General features: G+C 46.3%; 1 protein-coding gene across 2 annotated transcripts in view; it reads left to right on the forward strand.

Moving 5' to 3' along the window:
- LOC121579240 (protein Jade-1) overlaps positions 1-23188 on the forward strand; it is a 219097-nt gene that overhangs the window by 51392 nt on the left and 144517 nt on the right. For both annotated transcript variants that reach the window (XM_041893648.2, XM_045224331.1), the window contains exons 3-4: positions 5410-5473; positions 6685-6770. In XM_041893648.2, the coding sequence (XP_041749582.2) occupies positions 5410-5473; positions 6685-6770 (150 nt within the window). The remainder of the gene's footprint in view (positions 1-5409; positions 5474-6684; positions 6771-23188) is intronic.

Raw genomic sequence — 23188 nt, forward strand, 5'->3', positions numbered from 1 at the left:
TTGGTTGGGTCTAATTGTGTTGTTGTTGTTGTTGTTGTCCTGGGGCTGTGTGGGGTCTGTTTGTGTTTGTGAACAGAGCCCCAGGACAAGCTTACTTAGGGGACTCTTCTCCAAGTTCATCTCTCTGTAGGTGATGGCTTTGTTATGGAAGGTTTGGGAATCGCTTCCTTTTAAGTGGTTATAGAGAGAGAGATGAACTGAGACGGCGTTCTCTCTCTCTCTGAGACGGCGTTCTCTCTCTGAGACTGCGTTCTCGCTCTCTGAGACAGCGTTCTCTCTCTCTCTGAAACAGCGTTCTCTCTCTCTGAGACAGCGTTCTCTCTCTCTCTGAAACAGCGTTCTCTCTCTCTCTCTCTTTCGCTCGCTCTGAGAGCGTTCTCTCTCTCTCTCTCTCTCTGAGACAGCGTTCTCTCTCTCTCTCTGAGACAGCGTTCTCTCTCTTTCTCTCTCGCTCTGAGACAGCGTTCTCTCTCTCTCTCTCTCTCTGAGACAGCGTTCTCTCTCTCTCGCTCTGAGACAGCGTTCTCTCTCTCTCTCTCTCTGAGACAGCGTTCTCTCTCTCTCTCTCTTTCGCTCGCTCTGAGACAGCGTTCTCTCTCTCTCTCTCTCTCTGAGACAGCGTTCTCTCTCTCTCTTTCTCTCTCGCTCTGAGACAGCGTTCTCTCTCTCTCTCTCTGAGACAGCGTTCTCTCTCTCTCGCTCTGAGACAGCGTTCTCTCTCTCTCTGAGACAGCGTTCTCTCTCTCTCTCTCTCTTTCTCTCGCTCTGAGACAGCTCTCTCTCTCTCTCTCTCTCTCTCTCTCTCTCTCTGAGACAGCGTTTTCTCTCTCTCTCTCTCTCTGAGACGGCGTTCTCTCTCCCTGAGACAGCGTTCTCTCTCTCTCTCTCTCTCTCTCTCTCTGAGACAGCGTTCTCTCTCGCTCTCGCTCGGAGACGCCGTTATCTCTCTCTCTCGCTCGGAGACGCCGTTGTCTCTCTCTCTCGCTCGGAGACGCTGTTGTCTCTCTCTCTCGCTCGGAGACGCCGTTGTCTCTCTCTCTCTCTCTGAGACAGCGTTCTCTCGCTCACTCTGAGACGGCGTTCTTTCGCTCTCTCTGAGACAGCGTTCTCTCTCTCTGAGACATCGTTCTATCTCTGAGACAGCGTTCTCTCTCTCTCTCTGAGACAGGGTTCTCTCTCGCTCTCTCAGACAGCGTTGTCTCTCTCTCTCTCTCTCTCTGAGACAGGGTTTTCTCTCGCTCTCTCTCTGAGACAGCGTTCTCTCGCTCTCTCTCTGAGACGGTGTTCTCTCGCTCTCTCTCTGAGACGGCGTTCCCTCGCTGTCTGTGTGCTGTGGAGTATGGCTCCTCTGGGGGAAACCTGCTCTACATTTTAAGAGTTTCTGCTGAAAATGGATCTCAAACACAATTTTTTATTTTATTCTTTATACATATGTCATTCCTCTTTGACTAATGCAGACTTATTTCTCTCCATGACTGAGGAAATGGTTCTCTCTCTCTCTCTCTTTCTCTCTCTCTCGCTCTGAGACAGCATTCTCTCTCTCTCTCGCTCTGAGACAGCGTTCTCTCTCTCTCTCGCTCTGAGACAGCGTTCTCTCTCTCTCTCGCTCTGAGACAGCGTTCTCTCTCTCTCGCTCTGAGACGGCGTTCTCTCGCTCTGAGACGGCGTTCTCTCGCTCTGAGATGGCGTTCTCTCGCTCTGAGACGGCGTTCTCTCGCTCTCGCTCTGAGACGGCATTCTCTCGCTCTCGCTCTGAGACGGCGTTCTCTCGCTCTGAGATGGCGTTCTCTCGCTCTCGCTCTGAGATGGCGTTCTCTCGCTCTCGCTCTGAGACGGCGTTCTCTCGCTCTCGCTCTGAGACGGCGTTCTCTCGCTCTGAGACGGCGTTCTCTCGCTCTCGCTCTGAGACGGCGTTCTTTTGCTCTCGCTCGGAGACGGCGTGCTCTCGCTCTGAAACGGCGTGCTCTCGCTCTGAGACGGCGTGCTCTCGCTCTGAGACGGCGTTCTCTCGCTCTGAGATGGCGTTCTCTCGCTCTGAGACGGCGTTCTCTCGCTCTCGCTCTGAGACGGCATTCTCTCGCTCTCGCTCTGAGACGCCGTTGGTTCTCGCTCTCGCTCGGAGACGCCGTTGGTTCTCGCTCTCGCTCGGAGACGCCGTTGTCTCTCTCTCTCTCTCTCTCTCTCTCTCTCTGAGACAGCGTTCTCTCTCGCTCTCGCTCGAGACGCCGTTATCTCTCTCTCGCTCGGAGACGCCGTTGTCTCTCTCTCTCGCTCGGAGACGCCGTTGTCTCTCTCTCTCGCTCGGAGACGCCGTTGTCTCTCTCTCTCTCTCTGAGACAGCGTTCTCTCGCTCACTCTGAGACGGCGTTCTTTCGCTCTCTCTGAGACAGCGTTCTCTCTCTCTGAGACATCGTTCTATCTCTGAGACAGCGTTCTCTCTCTCTCTCTGAGACAGGGTTCTCTCTCGCTCTCTCAGACAGCGTTGTCTCTCTCTCTCTCTCTCTCTGAGACAGGGTTTTCTCTCGCTCTCTCTCTGAGACAGCGTTCTCTCGCTCTCTCTCTGAGACGGTGTTCTCTCGCTCTCTCTCTGAGACGGCGTTCCCTCGCTGTCTGTGTGCTGTGGAGTATGGCTCCTCTGGGGGAAACCTGCTCTACATTTTAAGAGTTTCTGCTGAAAATGGATCTCAAACACAATTTTTTATTTTATTCTTTATACATATGTCATTCCTCTTTGACTAATGCAGACTTCTTTCTCTCCATGACTGAGGAAATGGTTCTCTCTCTCTCTCTCTTTCTCTCTCTCTCTCTTTCTCTCTCTCTCGCTCTGAGACAGCGTTCTCTCTCTCTCTCGCTCTGAGACAGCGTTCTCTCTCTCTCTCGCTCTGAGACAGCGTTCTCTCTCTCTCTCGCTCTGAGACAGCGTTCTCTCTCTCTCGCTCTGAGACAGCGTGCTCTCGCTCTGAGACGGCGTTCTCTCGCTCTGAGATGGCGTTCTCTCGCTCTGAGACGGCGTTCTCTCGCTCTCGCTCTGAGACGGCATTCTCTCGCTCTGAGACGGCGTTCTCTCGCTCTGAGATGGCGTTCTCTTGCTCTCGCTCTGAGACGGCGTTCTCTCGCTCTCGCTCTGAGACTGCGTTCTCTCGCTCTGAGACGGCGTTCTCTCGCTCTCGCTCTGAGACGGCGTTCTTTCGCTCTCGCTCGGAGACGGCGTGCTCTCGCTCTGAGACGGCGTGCTCTCGCTCTGAGACGGCGTGCTCTCGCTCTCGCTCTGAGACGGCGTGCTCTCGCTCTGAGACGGCGTTCTCTCGCTCTGAGACGGCGTGCTCTCGCTCTGAGACGGCGTTCTCTCGCTCTGAGATGGCGTTCTCTCGCTCTCGCTCTGAGACGGCGTTCTCTCGCTCTCGCTCTGAGACGGCATTCTCTCGCTCTCGCTCTGAGACGGCGTTCTCTCGCTCTGAGATGGCGTTCTCTCGCTCTCGCTCTGAGACGGCGTTCTCTCGCTCTGAGACGGCGTTCTCTCGCTCTGAGACGGCGTTCTCTCGCTCTCGCTCGGAGACGGCGTGCTCTCGCTCTGAGACGGCGTGCTCTCGCTCTGAGACGGCGTGCTCTCGCTCTGAGACGGCGTGCTCTCGCTCTGAGACGGCGTTCTCTCGCTCTGAGATGGCGTTCTCTCGCTCTCGCTCTGAGACGGCGTTCTCTCGCTCTCGCTCTGAGACGGCATTCTCTCGCTCTCGCTCTGAGACGGCGTTCTCTCGCTCTGAGATGGCGTTCTCTCGCTCTCGCTCTGAGACGGCGTTCTCTCGCTCTCGCTCTGAGACGGCGTTCTCTCGCTCTGAGACGGCGTTCTCTCGCTCTCGCTCTGAGACGGCGTTCTTTCGCTCTCTCTCGGAGACGGCGTTCTCTCGCTCGGAGACGGCGTTCTCGCTCTCGCTCGGAGACGGCGCTGTCGCTCGGAGACGGCGCTCTCGCTCGGAGACGGCGCTCTCGCTCGGAGACGGCGCTCTCGCTCGGAGACGCCGTTCTCTCGCTCGGAGACGCCGTTCTCTCGCTCTCGCTCGGAGACGCCGTTGGTTCTCGCTCTCGCTCGGAGACGCCGTTGGTTCTCGCTCTCGCTCGGAGACGCCGTTGTCTCTCTCTCTCGCTCGGAGACGCCGTTGTCTCTCGCTCGGAGACGCCGTTGTCTCTCTCTCTCGCTCGGAGACAGTGTTCTCCCCCTCTCTCTCTCTCTCTGAGACAGTGTTCTCCCCCTCTCTCTCTCTCTGAGACAGCGTTCTCTCTCTGAGACAGGGTTTTCTCTCTCGCTCTCTGACAGCGTTCTCTCGCTCTCTCTCTGAGACGGCGTTCTCTCGCTCTCTCTCTGAGACGGCGTTCTCTCGCTCTCTCTCTGAGATGGCTTTCTCTCGCTCTCTCTGAGACGGCGTTCCCTCGCTGTCTGTGTGCTGTGGAGTATGGCTCCTCTGGGGGAAACCTGCTCTACATTTTAAGAGTTTCTGCTGAAAATGGATCTCAAACACAATTTTTTGTTTTATTCTTTATACATATGTCATTCCTCTTTGACTAATGCAGACTTCTTTCTCACCATGACTGAGGAAATGGTTCAATCTTGACGAGGATTTTGTTTCATGGTTGCAATGGAGGGAGAGGAAAGGAAAATGAGAGAGCGAGTGAGAAAGGGAAAAACCACAGGTTTTCTTCCCAGTTGAAAAGCTTTCGGTCAAACTCCAGTCTGTGTTTTTTCCTTCTGATGTGAAGGGGAGGAGATGAGTTCCTGTCTCCTGGTCTTCAATCTATAGTATGAAACATGACTCCCACCACCCGCTGTTATTGGTTTTTCTACGTCTTTGATACGGCGCTGAGGGCTAAACAATAAATGAAAAACAACACATCCCTGAGGGACACCTCGGCCACTGAAACTCCAGCCAGGCCAGACAGATGCAGGAAGTCAATTATGTACTCGGCACTACATATCCAGTTATTCTAAAGAGGCAGCTCTGTTTGGAATTCTAAATGTCACTAGTAAAGTTCAGGGCAGGCTGAGCAAGGCAACAGGAAGAGCCCTATATAAGAGGGAAAAGCCATGTTTTATGGCCACATAAATCTGCTCTCAGTTCCTCAAGGCCATAACCTGCTTTTTCCTCTAGTGCTTCTCTTTCCTGGCTCACTGTACTGTGTTCTCTCTGTGGATGGATGGGGGAATCAGACATGCATATCTACAGAGCAGATATCCTCATAAAGTCTCACCCTTCCCCTGTGCTATAGGCTAACTCACTCACTCACTCACTCACTCACTCACTCACTCACTCACAGTGGCCTAGTTTGACTCTCTAGCAGTATAGTAACCATAGCCAGCCCTGTACTCTAATTGCTGCTGATGTGTCTGATATTTTTTCTTCTTCTCTTCCCTTACAGATGGAGAGCGAGACGAAGAGGAGAAAATACTCCACCAGTAGCAATGACTCGGACACCACTGGCAGTGAGTTGATTTAGTTATAGATGATGAAAGGGACAGGGGAGCGTGGAAAAGCGAGATTGAGGGAGGGGGTGGAGAGAGAAATGGAGAGGGAGGGATTGTCACCATTGGAGACTAATTAGTTAGGAGTGAGCCATGAGAGCTGTACAGTACTCAGACTACAACAGGTCCTGAAGAGAACACCCTCAGCAGCAGCACCCTGTGGGTCCTGGTGGAAAGTAGTGCACTGTTGGGAATAGGATGCTGTTTGAGACGCATCCCATAGCAGGAACAGTCACTAGCCTGGCCTCCTCTCTCTACTATCATATTCTGCATCCTGCCATCTTTGTTTTCTCTGTTCGCTGCGTTCCTGCCTCTTTGAAGTGGCCTGGGCTCAGATCAAAGATGGAGGGAGGCAGTGTCCAGATGTTTATGCCTGCATCGCTGCTTCTGTGACTGACTGACTGACTGACTGGTCACTGTGAGCCACTATAGTGGTGGCCAAGTGATTGACCTATGCTGCTGAAATTACCACTAAGGTCAGATCTGAATGATTTCATCCCTAATTGGATTAATTCATGATTGGGGGAGGTAATCTGATCTGAAATGTGTGCCTACGGGCAACTCCTACCGGTGCACCAGTGGCCATAGCTCTGGGCCATGTGCCGGGGGCCATACTGGTCGATGCTCCCTAAACAATCAGTGCACCAGTGGCCATAGCTCTGGGCCATGTGCCGGGGGCCATACTGGTCCATGCTCCCTAAACAATCAGTGCACCAGTGGCCATAGCTCTGGGCCATGTGCCGGGGGCCATACTGGTCGATGCTCCCTAAACAATCAGTGCACCAGTGGCCATAGCTCTGGGCCATGTGCCGGGGGCCATACTGGTCCATGCTCCCTAAACAATCAGTGCATCTGAGTGCTATTAACACGCCAGTCACTCTAGTCTACAACTGCTTATTGACATGGGCTGATGCCCGGGCTAGCCTGCATCTGTTAAACATGGGTTATCATGTTTCTAATTGAAGGATCCCAATGATAATTTTGACCCTGTGCTACTCTGGGTAGCACTGATTGCGGTCGCTCTGTAAAGTTGCAACGTTAGGAGGTACCACACCACAGCCGTAGTGTGACCTAATTGCTTAATTAGACTATCTAGGCAAGTCAGTCAGACTTCCTAATTGACCAAAATGTAAATCTGAAATGTAACTGTGTCACCGTGTCATTGTCTGCAGGTCAAGTGACCTCCTGGTCCAAGTCCTCCAAGAACACAGGGACCAGCAGCACCTGGGTCAGACAGGAGCACAATAAACCCTCTGAGGTGAGTGGCTGCCCACTCCATACTATACAGTGGGGGGAAAAAGTATTTAGTCAGCCACCAATTGTGCAAGTTCTCCCACTTAAAAAGATGAGAGAGGCCTGTAATTTTCATCATAGGTACACGTCAACTATGACAGACAAAATCAAACAACAAAATCCAGAAAATCACATTGTAGGATTTTTTATGAATTTATTTGCAAATTATGGTGGAAAATAAGTATTTGGTCAATAACAAAAGTTTCTCAATACTTTGTTATATACCCTTTGTTGGCAATGACACAGGTCAAACGTTTTCTGTAAGTCCTCACAAGGTTTTCACACACTGTTGCTGGTATTTTGGCCCATTCCTCCATGCAGATCTCCTCTAGAGCAGTGATGTTTTGGGGCTGTCGCTGGGCAACACGGACTTTCAACTCCCTCCAAAGATTTTCTATGGGGTTGAGATCTGGAGACTGGCTAGGCCACTCCAGGACCTTGAAATGCTTCTTACAAAGCCACTCCTTCGTTGCCCGGGCGGTGTGTTTGGGATCATTGTCATGCTGAAAGAGCCAGCCACGTTTCATCTTCAATGCCCTTGCTGATGGAAGGAGGTTTTCACTCAAAATCTCACGATACATGGCCCCATTCATTCTTTCCTTTACACGGATCAGTCGTCCTGGTCCCTTTGCAGAAAAACAGCCCCAAAGCATGATGTTTCCACCCCCATGCTTCACAGTAGGTATGGTGTTCTTTGGATGCAACTCAGCATTATTTGTCCTCCAAACACGACGAGTTGAGTTTTTACCAAAAAAGTTCTATTTTGGTTTCATCTGACCATATGACATTCTCCCAATCCTCTTCTGGATCATCCAAATGCACTCTAGCAAACTTCAGACGGGCCTGGACATGTACTGGCTTAAGCAGGGGGACACGTCTGGCACTGCAGGATTTGAGTCCCTGGCGGCGTAGTGTGTTACTGATGGTAGGCTTTGTTAATTTGGTCCCAGCTCTCTGCAGGTCATTCACTAGGTCCCCCCGTGTGGTTCTGGGATTTTTGCTCACCGTTCTTGTGATCATTTTGACCCCACGGGGTGAGATCTTGCGTGGAGCCCCAGATCGAGGGAGATTATCAGTGGTCTTGTATGTCTTCCATTTCCTAATAATTGCTCCCACAGTTGATTTCTTCAAACCAAGCTGCTTACCTATTGCAGATTCAGTCTTCCCAGCCTGGTGCAGGTCTACAATTTAGTTTCTGGTGTCCTTTGACAGCTCTTTGGTCTTGGCCATAGTGGAGTTTGGAGTGTGACTGTTTGAGGCTGTGGACAGGTGGCTTTTATACTGATAACAAGTTCAAACAGGTGCCATTAATACAGGTAACGAGTGGAGGACAGAGGAGCCTCTTAAAGAAGAAGTTACAGGTCTGTGAGAGCCAGAAATCTTGCTTGTTTGTAGGTGACCAAATACTTATTGTCCACCATAATTTGCAAATAAATTCATTAAAAATCCTACAATGTGATTTTCTGGGAAAAAAAATCTCAATTTGTCTGTCATAGTTGACGTGTACCTATGATGAAAATTACAGGCCTCTCTCTTCTTTTTAAGTGGGAGAACTTGCACAATTGGTGGCTGACTAAATACTTTTTTCCCCCACTGTATACAACTGGGCGCATCCCAAATGGCACCCTATTCTCTATATAGTGCATTACTTTTCACCAGGGCCCATAGTGTGCCATTTGGGATGCAGACACTGACTGACGATTATGTTGTGTGAGTCACATTGAGGTTATGGCGTGACTGATTTGATATCCATACTGTACACAATTTACTGACTGACTGGTGATTAAGTCCCATGAGTTAATGATAACGTGACTGATTGATTGCTGATTATGGTGTGAGCCTGTAGCTGTAATGGTGGTGAGATGATGGTCAATGATGTCCTCATCAGTTTTACTGGTGATTATGGTGTGGTGGGTCCATTGAGGCAAGGACAAAATGATAATCCACTGAGGATAATGACAGTATGATACTGACAGTATGATAATGACGTGTTTGTTACTGCAGTAGATTAGGGTCGGGACGATGCCAGCATGGCAAAAATGAAATCACAAAGCAGACCTCACTCTTTGGTCCTTTTAAAAACCTACTGTATGTAAAATATTGTGTGTTGTAGCTTGGAAAATAAGTAACTGTGACTCTGGATGACAACATAATGATGTTTGTTTCCAACATTAGGGCTGTTTTCCTAAAGAAGTTCAAACCTCTTAGTGTTTTGTTTCCTTGTTACGATACTAATGAGTATCGCGATACTGGTATCGTCCCGGCCCTACAGTAGATATCCTCATGAGCTGTGCATTGTGTGACGTGTTGGAACCTTTAGTTGGGGTCCCCAACTATATTCAGCCGCAAGCCGATTTTGTTTTATTTTTGTATGTATTTTGTTATTTTTTTGAGCGGACGTTCGGGGTCCCGGAACATGATTGCAAATAATTTGTACGCAGCAAATTGACCGACAGAGATATAATATTTGACTTAAACAAAATCATTTCAAACCTTGATTACATTGGGATATTATCACATACTGTATATCTCTCTATTATGCGTTGGAATACTTGAACAGATTTCCTAAATTAAAGTCACTTGGAGCTGTTTTCCTGGTGTTTTTACAGTTTTATGTCCAACAATCACAATTCTGAAAACTTGGGAGGCCAAATAAAATCAAGGGCCGCCCTTAACAATTGACAAAAAAAAAGAATCCAGTGATGATATGATGATGGGTTTGTTGGCTAAATATCAGATTGGGTAAATAATAATAATATAATAATAATATGCCATTTAGCAGACGCTTTTATCCAAAGCGACTTACAGTCGTGCGTGCATACATTTTTGTGTACCTATAGGTCCGTGAAAGATGGGCACCATGGGATTATAAATTACCAGAGCCCATAGGGCTCCGGTCAAAAGTAGTGCACTAATAGTGAATAAGGTGCCATTTGGGAGTAAGCCCTAAATACAAAGATGGCATGAACCTCTATAAAGTAGTACCTACAGTTGAAGTCGGAAGTTTACATACACCTTAGCCAAATACATTTAAACTCAGTTTTTCACAATTCCTGACATTTAATCCTAGTAAAAATTCCCTGTTTTAGGTCAGTTAGGATCACCACTTTATTTTAAGAATGTGAAATGTCAGAATAATAGTAGAGAGAATGATTTATTTCAGCTTTTATTTATTTCATCACATTCCCAGTGGGTCAGAAGTTTACATACACTCAATTAGTATTTGGTAGCATTGCCTTTAAATTGTTTAACTTGGGTCAAACGCTTCGGGTAGCCTTCCACAAGCTTCCCACAATAAGTTTGGTACATTTTGGCCCATTCCTCCTGACAGAGCTGGTGTAACTGAGTCAGGTTTGTAGGCCTCCTTGCTCGCACACGCTTTTTCAATTCTGCCCACACTTTCTATAGGATTGAGGTCAGGGCTTTGTGATGGCCACTCCAATACCTTGACTTTGTTGTCCTTAAGCCATTTTGCCACAACTTTGGAAGTATGCTTGGGGTCATTGTCCATTTGGAAGACCCATTTGCGACCAAGCTTTAACTTCCTGACTGATGTCTTGAGATGTTGCTTCAATATATCCACATAATTTTCCTTCCTCATGATGCCATCTATTTTGTGAAGTGCACCAGTCCCTCGTGCTTCACGGTTGGGATGGTGTTCTTCGGCTTGCAAGCCATCCCCTTTTTCCTCCAAACATAACGATGGTCATTATGGCAAAACAGTTATATTTCTGTTTCATCAGACCAGAGGACATTTCTCCAAAAAGTACAATCTTTGTCCCCATGTGCAGTTGCAAACCGTAGTCAGTTTTTTTTATGGCGGTTTAGGAGCAGTGGCTTCTTCCTTGCTGAGCGGCCTTTCAGGTTATGTCGATATAGGACTCGTTTTACTGTGGATATAGATACTTTTGTACCTGTTTCCTCCAACATCTTCACAAGGTCCTTTGCTGTTGTTCTGGGATTGATTTTCACTTTTCGCACCAAAGTACGTTCATCTCTAGGAGACAGAACGTGTCTCCTTCCTGAGCGGTATGACGGCTGCGTGGTCCCATGGAGTTTATACTTGCGTACTATTGTTTGTACAGCTGAACGTGGTACCTTCAGGCGTTTGGAAATTGCTCCCAAGGATGAACCAGACTTGTGGTCGTCTACAATTTTCTTTCTGAGGTCTTGGCTGATTTCTTTTGATTTTCCCATGATGTCAAGCAAGTTTGAAGGTAGGCCTTGAAATACATCCACAGGTACACCTCCAATTGACTCAAATGATGTCAATTAGCCTATCAGAAGCTTCTAAAGCCATGACATCATTTTCTGGAATTTTCCAAGCTGTTTAAAGGCACCGTCAACTTAGTGTATGTAAACTTCTGACCCACTGGAATTGTGATACAGTGAATTATAAGTGAAATAATCTGTCTGTAAACAATTGTTGGAAAAATTACTTGTGTCATGCACAAATTAGATGTCCTAACCGACTTGGCAAAACTGTAGTTTGTTAACAAGAAATTTGTGGAGTGGTTGAAAAACAAGTTTTAATGACTCCAACCTAAGTGTTTGTAAACTTCCGACTTCAACTGTACATTCCCTTCCAGATTATTTTTAAGAAGAGCTCACTGCTGGGCAGGCTGCTAAAACTAGGGTTTGAAAATGTCCTGCTTATTTCCACCTGATTCCAGGATTTGGGGCAAACCAGGGAATTTATTGAAAGTTCCCGGAATTTTTCAACCCTAGCTGAAACTAAAGCCACTCTCAGTAATTACAAGGTTTCTCCTGCATGGTGCTCAATTCAAGCTCAGTTAAAGTTGAGCCCTGTTACTTGTTGCTTCAGACGTTTGGCTAGGTAAGTGTGGAGGATGGTATGAGAAGTAGGCCCTAACTACACTTGCACTGGTCTGTTATAAGAAGGAAGGAGGCTTTCGAGCTCTCCATAATTAAGTAAATGAACAACTATACATATATTTTTCTACAGTCAAACTACTACAGTAGGCTATATTTAAGAGATCTGAGACCTGCAAGTTTATTCCGCACCACACCATGTTATCATGCAAGGAACTTGTCATTGTGTCAGAGGGATTTGATTTGAAGTGTCCTTCCTTAGACTAGTCTGGAGCAAGGACGCAGTGTAAACCAGTCGTGTTTTGCAACTGGCTTTGACAAATTGAAACCGAGGCTTTAGCGATGTCACACCCTGGCTCTGGGACTCTATTTGTTGAGCCAGGGTGTGTTTATTATATGTGTTATATTTCTATGTTGGGGGTTCTAGTTTGTCATTTTCTATGTTGGCCTGAGTGACTCCCAATCAGAGGCAACGAGTGTCAGCTGTTTGCTGGTTGTCTCTGATTGGGAGCCATATTTAAACTGTCGGTTTTCCTTTGTGTTTTGTGGGTTCTTGTTTCGAGTTGGTTGTGTTTTACCGTGTACTGTCACGTTACCGTCTTTTGTTGTTTTGATCACGTTTCGCTAATAAATGAGTATGTTTGCCTGCAACGCTGCGCCTTGGTCTACTCCTTACCCTGACGATCGTGACAAGCGAGATCCCTTTGTTGTGTCTCTGGAGGATACTGTGACGGTTGTTACCACATTACCAACATTGGCATGGGCACATGGAACCTTTCCTCAGACTTACAGTACAGACTGAAAAATGAATGTTTTTATTCAAATGGCTCATTCATTTATGATTCTTTGGAGAACTTTGTTTATTTACCTCTTGATAAATAGCTGCTGGCTAAAACAGGGAAATGGAGTGATAAAACGTTGTTCTCCTGTGTGTGACAGTGAATCTGGCATCTGAGTGAGTAAATGTAAATAATCAGGTTAATATTTAGTGGAATAATGCCTGATGAAGGATTGTTTGTCTTGAGCGAGGTCCATAGGTGGAATTGTATTTAATATGCGTAATGTTAATTTATCAGGGCTCCGTAGGGTTCAGTTTCCATACGTTTCTGAGCCAGTTTCAATATGTACTTGGTGGTTTCACACAGCAGAGAGCTGTGCTCGAGAATGACTAATATTAGGAAACAAGATATATCCCACTCTACACACAAAGGAAGGAAGTTGACTTTGCAGAGCATGCAGGTGTGATACTTGCACACACACAGGGACCGCCTGAGAGCGGAGAGAAGGGGTGGGGGGGGGGGTTCCGAGTCTTCCGACAGTCGCCCAGCTGCTGGAGCTCATTAAGGCGGGCAGAAACAGCTGTGCAAGTCCATGGCAACCAGATGCAAACAGCTGCAGGAATCTGTAGAGTGGGGTGCCCTTTTGGCACCGGTCTGCAGCGCGCTGCTTCGCATGTTGACACCAACCACCAACCGGAGGAGAAACAGCCAAGATCCCCCCCCCAGCCCCTCTATTAAAATATAAATGTTAGCCCTGTGGTCTGATGCCAGGTAGAAGAATATTCCCAAAGAAATCACCAGCTTTAATCTCAAACCCAACCGGCGCCAAGAAGACGAGATGGATGGGAAGCCTGGATTCACTGTTCTCTTCTCTGTTCTCAGGAGCTGGCAACGAAGACCCACTCGCTGGTAAAACGAAAATACTTATCTGAGTGCAGGCATCCGATCTGGCAGTGTTTGTTTGTTTCTCGGTCATGTGTGACACCCCTATTTTACTCTGCAGTCTTCCATGATCTTCATGGCAGCGGATCTGATGGTTGGATACCTGGGTGGGGTGGACAGCTTTGGCTAGGATTTTTTTAGCTGAGAGAGAGAGAAGGAGAGTGAGGAAGAGTGAGTGAGAGAAGGTGTTCTGGCATATTAAATGTCAAAAACAACATATTTTTTTCTTTGTCCTGCACTTCGTAGCAGCAATCTAGGTTTTACCAAGGACCTGGTATCTATAGGGGACAAGTGGCCCAGTGTTGTTGCTGCTGGCTCTACATGCCTAATTGATGCAGAAGAGACACAACTCCATGTTTCTCTCTAAGTGCAAATCATGCTCCCTCAGCCAATTCTGCATTATTGCTGCACCGGCCATTCAAAGACATTGAACTATTCAAGAGTTTTCATTTAAACACTGTTTAAAGAACTTCAACAATCGTTCAGAGTAACTGAATCTGAGAAGAAATGTTAGCCAAAAAGGGAAGATTTTTAAGTTGACTTTGGACATCTCTGCAGCATCTTGCCATGTTTTTTTTTTTAGAAGCTTAGGCCTACATTTGTTGTGCAATCAACCCTAATATGGCCTCATGTATTTGGCATGCCATAATTTTGGGGCCAGTTGAGTTGGCCTACCTTCACAGCACTGATGCTTGAAATTGGGCTAAAAGGTAGACCAGGCTCAAATTCTCCCATCTGTGCAGATTTTGTTGTTGTTCCTCTTAAGTAGGCCATCTTGCCTTTTCAATGCCATTTTAAAAATACAGACAGTGCTGCCATATTACATATGATGATTTTGGCATTCCCTGTGCTGTGTGGGATATTGGCTCATTGTTGTACCTCCGTCTCGTTGAACCATTAAAAAATAAGTAATAATATTGAATGTGGGAGAGGGTTGACATTCGCAATTGCAATCTGTTTGAATTGAGCGTGCAGTCAAAGGGAGCTGTATTGAGGGAGGCTATTGTGGTACTGAATGACGTGACCTTTGAATGAGGCTTGCAATTAAAGTGAATAGAATAGCATTACTCAGTCAACTATCATTCCCAGCGGGTTGTGAAGAAGCCTGTAGTTCACTGAAGAAGACTAAATGGGCTCATTTCAGAGATAAAATGTTACAGTAATGAGAAAAAAAGTATATATATATATATATATATATATATATTTGGTAAAAGACCAAGTCCATATTATAGCAAGAACTGCTCAAATAAGCAATGAGAAACAACAGTCCATCATTACTTTAAGACATGAAGGTCAGTCAGAAGATTTGAAGAACTTTGAACGTTTCTTTAAATGCAGTCGCAAAAACCGTCAAGCGCTATGATGAAACTGGCTCTCATGAGGACCGCCACCGGAATGGAAGACCCAGAGTTACCTCTGCTGCAGAGGATAAGTTCATTAGAGTTACCAGCCTCAGAAATTGCAGCCTAAATACATGCTTCACAGAGTTCAATTAACAGACACATCTCAACATCAACTGTTCAGAGGAGACTGTGTGAATCAGGCCTTAATAGTTGAATTGCTGCAAAGAAACCACTACTAAAGGACACCAATAACAAGAAGAGACTTGCTTGGGCCAAGAAACACGAGCAATGGACATTAGACCGGTGGAAATGTGTCCTTTTGGTCTGGAGTCCAAATTGGAGATTTTTGGTTCCAACCGGCGTGTCTTTGTGAGACGCTGTGTGGGTGAACTGTGTTATGGTGTGGGGGTGCTTTTGCTGGTGACACTGTCTGTGATTTATTTAGAATTCAATGCACACTTAACCAGCATGGCAACCACAGCATTCTGCAGTAATACGCCATCCCATCTGGTTTGGGCTTAGTGGGACTATCATTTGTTTTTCAACAGGACAATGACCCAACACACCTCCAGGCTGTGTAAGGGCTATTTTACCAAGAAGGAGAGTGATTGGAGAGGTTGAGGGTAGAGGAAGTTCAGGAGTAAAAACAAACCAAATAACATTATTGAAAAATGGACTGTGTCCATAAAATGTATATAGTATGTATAAGCTGGAGGTAGAGGGCTAAGCGTTGTTGTTCACTAGTTTACTCCAATTAGGGAAGGGGTGGTGGTGTTGGAAAGTAATGAAGGGAAATATATTTTTTTAAAGGATGTGTGTGTGTGTGTGTGTGTGTGTGTGTGTGTGTGTGTGTGTGTGTGTGTATGCGAGGGGGGGGAAAAAACATATGGGGGATTGGAAGTGATGCAGACAATTACATTGATGGAAGTTACAATCTATCTGCAATATTTAAGCTGATCAGATGACCTGGCCTCCACAATCTCCCGACCTCAAGCAAATTGAGATGGTTTGGGAGTCGGACCGCAGAGTGAAGGAAAAGCAGCCAAGAAGTGTTCAGCATATGTGGGAATTCCTTCAAGACTGTTGGAAAAGCATTCCAGGTGAAGCTGGTTGAGAGAATGCCAAGCGTGTGCAAAGCTGTCATCAAGGCAATGGGTGGCTATTTGAAGAATCTCAAATATAAAATATATTTAGATTTGTTAACATTTTTGTTGGTTACTACAGGATTCCATATGTGTTATTTCATAGTTTTGATGTCTTCACTATTATTCTACAATGTAGAAAATAGTAAAAATAATGAAAAACCTTTCAATGAGTAGGTGTGTCCAAACTTTTGACTGGTAGTGTGTGTATATATATATCTACAGTGCCTTCAGAAAGTATTCAGACCCCTTCACTTTTTCCACATTTTGTTACATTACAGCCTTATTCTAAAATGGATTAAATAAAAATCCTCAGCAATCTACACATAATATAAAAAATTAAAAATTGAAATACCAAATTTACATAAGTATTCAGACCCTTTGCTATGAGACACGAAATTGAGGTCAGGTGCATCCTGTTTCCATTGATCATCCTTGAGATGTTACTATAACTTGATTTGAAGTCCGTCTGTGGTAAATTCAATTAATTGGTCATGATTTGGAAAGGCACACACCTGTCTCTATAAGGTCCCACAGTTGACAGTACATGTCAGAGCAAAAACCAAGCCATGAGGTCGAAGGAATTGTCTGTTGAGCTCAGAGACAGGATTTTGTCGAGGCACAGAACTGGGGAAGGGTACCAAAACATTTCTGCAGCATTGAAGGTCCCCAAGAACGCTGTGACCTCCATCATTCTTAAATGGAAGAAGATTGGAACCACCAACACTCTTCCTAGAGTAAATGTTTTTGTAACCTTCCCCAGATCTGTGCCTCGACACAATCCTGTCTCGGAGCTCTACGGACAATTCCTTTGACCTCATGGCTTGGTTTTTGCTCTGACATGCACTGTTAACTCTGGGACCTTTTATATAGACAGGCGTGTGCCTTTCCAAATCATGGCCAATCAATTCACTTTACCACAGCTGGACTCCAATCAAGTTATGGAAACAGGATGCACCTGAGCTCAATTTCGAGTCTCATAGCAAAGGGTCTGAATACATATCTTAATAAGGTATTTCTGTTTTTTATTTGTAATCTGTTTTCGCTTTGTCATTATGAGGTGTTGTGTGTAGATTGGTGAGATTTTTATTTATTTAATCCATTTTAGAATAAGGCTGTAACCTAACAAAATGTGGAAAAAGTCAAGGGGTCTGAAAACTTTCCGAATGCTCTGTACATGTTCGCTACAGATGTACATTTCACAAAGACACAGCATAAGGAAATGGTAGGCTGTCTATATTGTCGATGCGTAAGAGTGACTGTGGCTTTTCTGCCCTACATGCTTTTCTGTGGTTCTGTTCAGGGAGTGTTGTGTAAAGGATAGGATGTAGCTATAGCCTGGCTGATCTTTCTGCCCACTCATCACATCCATCGTGAGCCTGAGGTTATCCTCCCTGCCTCTCCAGAGGGAATAAACTCGCCTCGGAACGGGGAAGGGCGGACTCTCCCCCGACCTGATCTCAGGGACGGTTCAGCGCACACATAGCATGCAGTCCCCTCTCTCTTTTTCAGTCTGTTGGTCAGTCTGTCTCCCTGCCTGCCCCGGCCCATACTCAGTTCCATGTCCAAGAGCTTGCTCCGTTTTAAACATAGAAGAAAAGTTATTGGAAGAACATCAGGCAGGGAAGCTTTCCAGTTGGAATCCGATGTCTTGGGAAAAGAGGGAATTTTATTTTCTCTCTCTGTCTCTCTCGTTCCATATGACATTTGATAAAATACTGGTTTTGCTGGCCGTGTGGAGTGGAGGCTCCTGGGCCTGGCCTCTTCCTTTGCCGTTACTGTGGTGGGTCCTGACGCCGTGACGGTCCTGGTGCCGAGGTAAGGTCAAATGTGTCCGGTGACTCTGGAGTGGCATGGGCCATAATCGGCTCTGGAGTGTGCAGGGATGGGGAGGCTGGGGATTGGGAGGCTGGGGATGCTGCCTGCTCTGAGGCATGGAATGATGTGGGGCTTCCAGGGTTGGGGTCAATTTCATTTTAATTCAGTCAATTCCGTAACTCAACTGTAATTCCAATACCATTTTATTTTCATGGGGAAGCATTGAGGAAAGGTGAAGTGAAATGGTATTGACCCCAACCCTGGGGGCTTCATTACTGCTCATCATTCTGGATATGGAAGATGGGCAGTGTGTTTTTTTGTGTGGAATTGGATGTGGAGTTGGAGTAGTTTAAGGAAGAGATAGACAGGACAGTGGACTACAACTGGTGAGATGGGCTGTTGAAAATGATACAGTGAGGGAAAAAAGTATTTGATCCCCTGCTGATTTTGTACATTTGCCCACTGACAAAGACATGATCAGTCTATAATTTTAATGGTAGGTTTATTTGAACAGTGAGAGACAGAATAACAACAAAAAAATCCAGAAAAACGCATGTCAAAAATGTTATAAATTGATTTGCATTTTAGTGAGGGAAATAAGTATTTGACCCCTCTGCAAAACATGACTTAGTACTTGGTGGCAAAACCCTTGTTGGCAATCACAGAGGTCAGACGTTTCTTGTAGTTGGCCACCAGGTTTGCACACATCTCAGGAGGGATTTTGTACCACTCCTCTTTGCAGATCTTCTCCAAGTCATTAAGGTTTCGAGGCTGACATTTGGCAACTCGAACCTTCAGCTCCCTCCACAGATTTTCTATGGGATTAAGGTCTGGAGACTGGCTAGGCCACCCAGGACCTTAATGTGCTTCTTCTTGAGCCACTCCTTTGTTGCCTTGGCCGTGTGTTTTGGGTCATTGTCATGCTGGAATACCCATCCACGACCCATTTTCAATGCCCTGGCTGAGGGAAGGAGGTTCTCACCCAAGATTTGACGGTACATGGCCCCGTCCATCGTCCCTTTGATGCGGTGAAGTTGTCCTGTCCCCTTAGCAGAAAAACACCCCCAAAGCATAATGTTTCCACCTCCATGTTTGACAGTGGGGATGGTGTTCTTGGGATCATAGACAGCATTCCTCCTCCTCCAAACACGGCGAGTTGAGTTGATGCCAAAGAGCTCGATTTTGGTCTCATCTGACCACAACACTTTCACCCAGTTCTCCTCTGAATCATTCAGATTTTCATTGGCAAACTTCAGACGGGCCTGTATATGTGCTTTCTTGAGCAGGGGGACCTTGCGGGCGCTGCAGGATTTCAGTCCTTCACGGCGTAGTGTGTTATCAATTGTTTTCTTAGTGACTATGGTCCCAGCTGCCTTGAGATCATTGACAAGATCCTCCCGTGTAGTTCTTGGCTGATTCCTCACCGTTCTCATGATCATTGCAACTCCACGAGGTGAGATCTTGCGTGGAGCCCCAGGCCGAGGGAGATTGACAGTTATTTTGTGTTTCTTCCATTTGCGACTAATCGCACCAACTGTTGTCACCTTCTCACCAAGCTGCTTGGCGATGGTCTTGTAGCCCATTCCAGCCTTGTGTAGGTCTACAATCTTGTCCCTGACATCCTTGGAGAGCTCTTTGGTCTTGGCCATGGTGGAGAGTTTGGAATCTGATTGATTGATTGCTTCTGTGGACAGATGTCTTTATACAGGTAATAAACTGAGATTAGGAGCACTCCCCTTTAAAAGTGTGCTCCTAATCTCAGCTCGTTACCTGTATAAAGACACCTGGGAGCCAGAAATCTTTCTGATTGAGAGGGGGTCAAATACTTATTTCCCTCATTAAAATGCAAATCAATTTATAACATTTTTGACATGCGTTTTTCTGGATTTTGTTGTTGTTATTCTGTCTCTCACTGTTCAAATAAACCTACCATTAAAATTATAGACTGATCATTTCTTTGTCATTGGGCAAACGTACAAAATCAGCAGGGGATCAAATACTTTTGTCCCTCACTGTATGGTAGTTCGTTTTGGATCGTCTATGCAAGCATCCAAGACATGCACTGCATTTGAGTCCAACCCTGACGTTCCAAGTGCCATGCTCTACCAACTGAGCTACACGGGACCATGGAGGAACACGCTTGGTGTCATGTTTGTGTTGTGGGTCTGTGGGGTAAGGAATAGGGTTGTGTGTGGTTGGGGAGGCGTTAAATCCATCTTCAGTGTGGTTCCTGTCTCCCACTGTGTGTTACTGCTGGTCCTCTAATATTGGGCCGTGAGTCACTGGGCTAATGCAGTAAGCGTAAATCAAATCAATATAAAATTGTATTTGTCACATGCTTCGTAAACAACAGGTGTAGATCAACAGTGAAATGCTTACTTACGGGCCCTTCCCAACAATGCAGAGAGAACAATTTAGAAATAATATAAAAATAATAATATGAGGAATAAATACACAATGAGTAATGATAACTTGGCTATATACTCAGGGTACCAGTACTGAGTCTGTGCAGGGGTACGTCGTAATTGAGGTAGATATGTACATATACAGTGGGGGAAAAAAGTATTTAGTCAGCCACCAATTGTGCAAGTTCTCCCACTTAAAAAGATGAGAGAGGCCTGTCATTTTCATCATAGGTACACGTCAACTATGACAGACAAATTGAGAATTTTTTTCTCCAGAAAATCACATTGTAGGATTTGTAATGAATTTATTTGCAAATTATGGTGGAAAATAAGTATTTGGTCACCTACAAACAAGCAAGATTTCTGTCTCTCACAGACCTGCAACTTCTTCTTTAAGAGGCTCCTCTGTCCTCCACTCGTTACCTGTATTAATGGCACCTGTTTGAACTTGTTATTAGTATAAAAGACACCTGTCCACAACCTCAAACAGTCACACTCCAAACTCCACTATGGCCAAGACCAAAGAGCTGTCAAAGTACACCAGAAACAAAATTGTAGACCTGCACCAGGCTGGGAAGACTGAATCTGCAATAGGTAAGCAGCTTGGTTTGAAGAAATCAACTGTGGGAGCAATTATTAGGAAATGGAAGACATACAAGACCACTGATAATCTCCCTTGATCTGGGGCTCCACGCAAGATCTCACCCCGTGGGGTCAAAATGATCACAAGAACGGTGAGCAAAAATCCCAGAACCACACGGGGGGACCTAGTGAATGACCTGCAGAGAGCTGGGACCAAAGTTACAAAGCCTACCATCAGTAACACACTACGCCGCCAGGGACTCAAATCCTGCAGTGCAAGACGTGTCCCCCTGCTTAAGCCAGTACATGTCCAGGCCCGTCTGAAGTTTGCTAGAGTGCATTTGGATGATCCAGAAGAGGATTGGGAAAATGTCATATGGTCAGATGAAACCAAAATAGAACTTTTGGTAAAAACTCAACTCGTCGTGTTTGGAGGACAAAGAATGCTGAGTTGCATCCAAAGAACACCATACCTACTGTGAAGCATGGGGGTGGAAACATCATGCTTTGGGGCTGTTTTTCTGCAAAGGACCAGGACAACTGATCCGTGTAAAGGAAAGAATGAATGGGGCCATGTATCGTGAGATTTTGAGTGAAAACCTCCTTCCATCAGCAAGGGCATTGAAGATGAAACGTGCTGGGTCTTTCAGCATGACAATGATCCCAAACACACCGCCCGGGCAACGAAGGAGTGGCTTCGTAAGAAACATTTCAAGGTCCTGGAGTGGCCTAGCCAGTCTCCAGATCTCAACCCCATAGAAAATCTTTGGAGGGGAGTTGAAAGTCCGTGTTGCTCAGCGACAGCCCTAAAACATCACTGCTCTAGAGGAGATCTGCATGGAGGAATAGGCCAGCAACAGTGTGTGAAAACCTTGTGAAGACTTACAGAAAATGTTTGACCTGTGTCATTGCCAACAAAGGGTATATAACAAAGTATTGAGAAACTTTTATTATTGACCAAATACTTATTTTCCACCATAATTTGCAAATACATTCATTAAAAATTCTACAATATGATTTTCTGGATTTTTTTCCCTCATTTTGTCTGTCATAGTTGACGTGTACCTATGATGAAAATTACAGGCCTCTCTCATCTTTTTAAGTGGGATAACTTGCACAATTGGTGACTGACTAAATACTTTTTTTCCCCACTGTAAGTAGGGATAAAGTGACTAGGCAACAGGATAGATAATAAACAGCAGCAGCAGCGTATGTGATGAGTCAAAAGAGTTGGTGCAAATGGTCAATGCAGATAGTCTGGGTAGCTATTTGGTTAACTATTTAACAGTCTTATGGCTTGGGGGTAGAAGCTGTTCAGGGTCCAGACTTAGTGCATCGGTACCGCTTGCCGTGCGATAGCATAGAGAACCGTCTGACTTGGGTGGCTGGAGTCTTTGACAATTTTTAGGGCCTTCCTCTGACACCGCCTGGATGGCAGGGAGTTCTGCCCCAGTGATGTACTGGGCCGTACGCAGTACCCTCTGTAGTGCCTTGTGGTCGGATGCCAAGCAGTTGTCATCCGAACGGTGACATAGTCAGTCAAGATGCTCTCAATGGTACATTTGTAGAACGTTTTTAGGATCTGAGGGCCCATGCCAAATCTTTTCAGCCTCCTGAGGGGGAAGAGGTGTTGTCGTGCCCTCTTCATGACTGAGTTGGTGTGTTTGGACCATGATCATTCCTTAGTGATGTGGACACCGAGGAACTTGAAGCTCTCAACCCGCTCCAATACAGCCCCTTCGATGTGAATGGGGGCGTGCTCGGCCCTCCGTTTCCTGTAGTCCACGATCAGTCCCTTTTGTCTTGCTGACGTTGACGGAGAGGTTGTTGTCCTGGCATCACACTGCCAGGCCACTGACCTCCCTATAGGCTGTGTGACCTCCTCCCTAAAGGCTGTGTCACCCCTGAAGGGCCCCTGTGTTGATGGTCAGCGTGCGGATGTGTTGTTGCCTACCCTCACCACCTGGGGCCGACCTGTCAGGAAGTCCAGTATCCAGTTGCGGAGGGAGGTGTTCAGTCCCAGGGTCCTGAGCTTGGAGGGCACTATGGTGTGGAACACTTAGCTATAGTCAATGAACAGCATTCTCACATAGGCGTTCCTCTTGTCCAGGTGGGAAAGGGCAATAAGGATTGTGTCATCTGAGGCGGTATGTGAATTGGAGTGGGTCCAGGGTGTCTGGGATAATGGTGTTGATGTGAGCCATGACCAGCCTTTCAAAGCATTTCATGGCTACAGATGTGAGTGCTACGGGGCAATAGTCATTTAGACCGGTTAACGGCGACACACACACACACACACACACACACACACACACACACACACGTAGCTAGCTCCCCCTCCCTCCAAACTCCTCCAGACCTTCAAAAGCACCCAATCATTAAAGCCACGTGGGCGCTAAAATTAGCCGCCTCTCTGCGTGCTGACATCTGTTATGACGCTGAAGGAGGTAGTCATGGCTCCTAGTGCTGTATTTTTTTTTGTTTTTTGTCTCGGTCTCCAGCCTCCTGCTCTAGTGTAGTCTTGAGTCAACTTTAGAGC

The sequence above is a fragment of the Coregonus clupeaformis genome, chromosome 13, assembly GCF_020615455.1.
Source record: "Coregonus clupeaformis isolate EN_2021a chromosome 13, ASM2061545v1, whole genome shotgun sequence".
Classification (NCBI taxonomy): domain Eukaryota; kingdom Metazoa; phylum Chordata; class Actinopteri; order Salmoniformes; family Salmonidae; genus Coregonus; species Coregonus clupeaformis.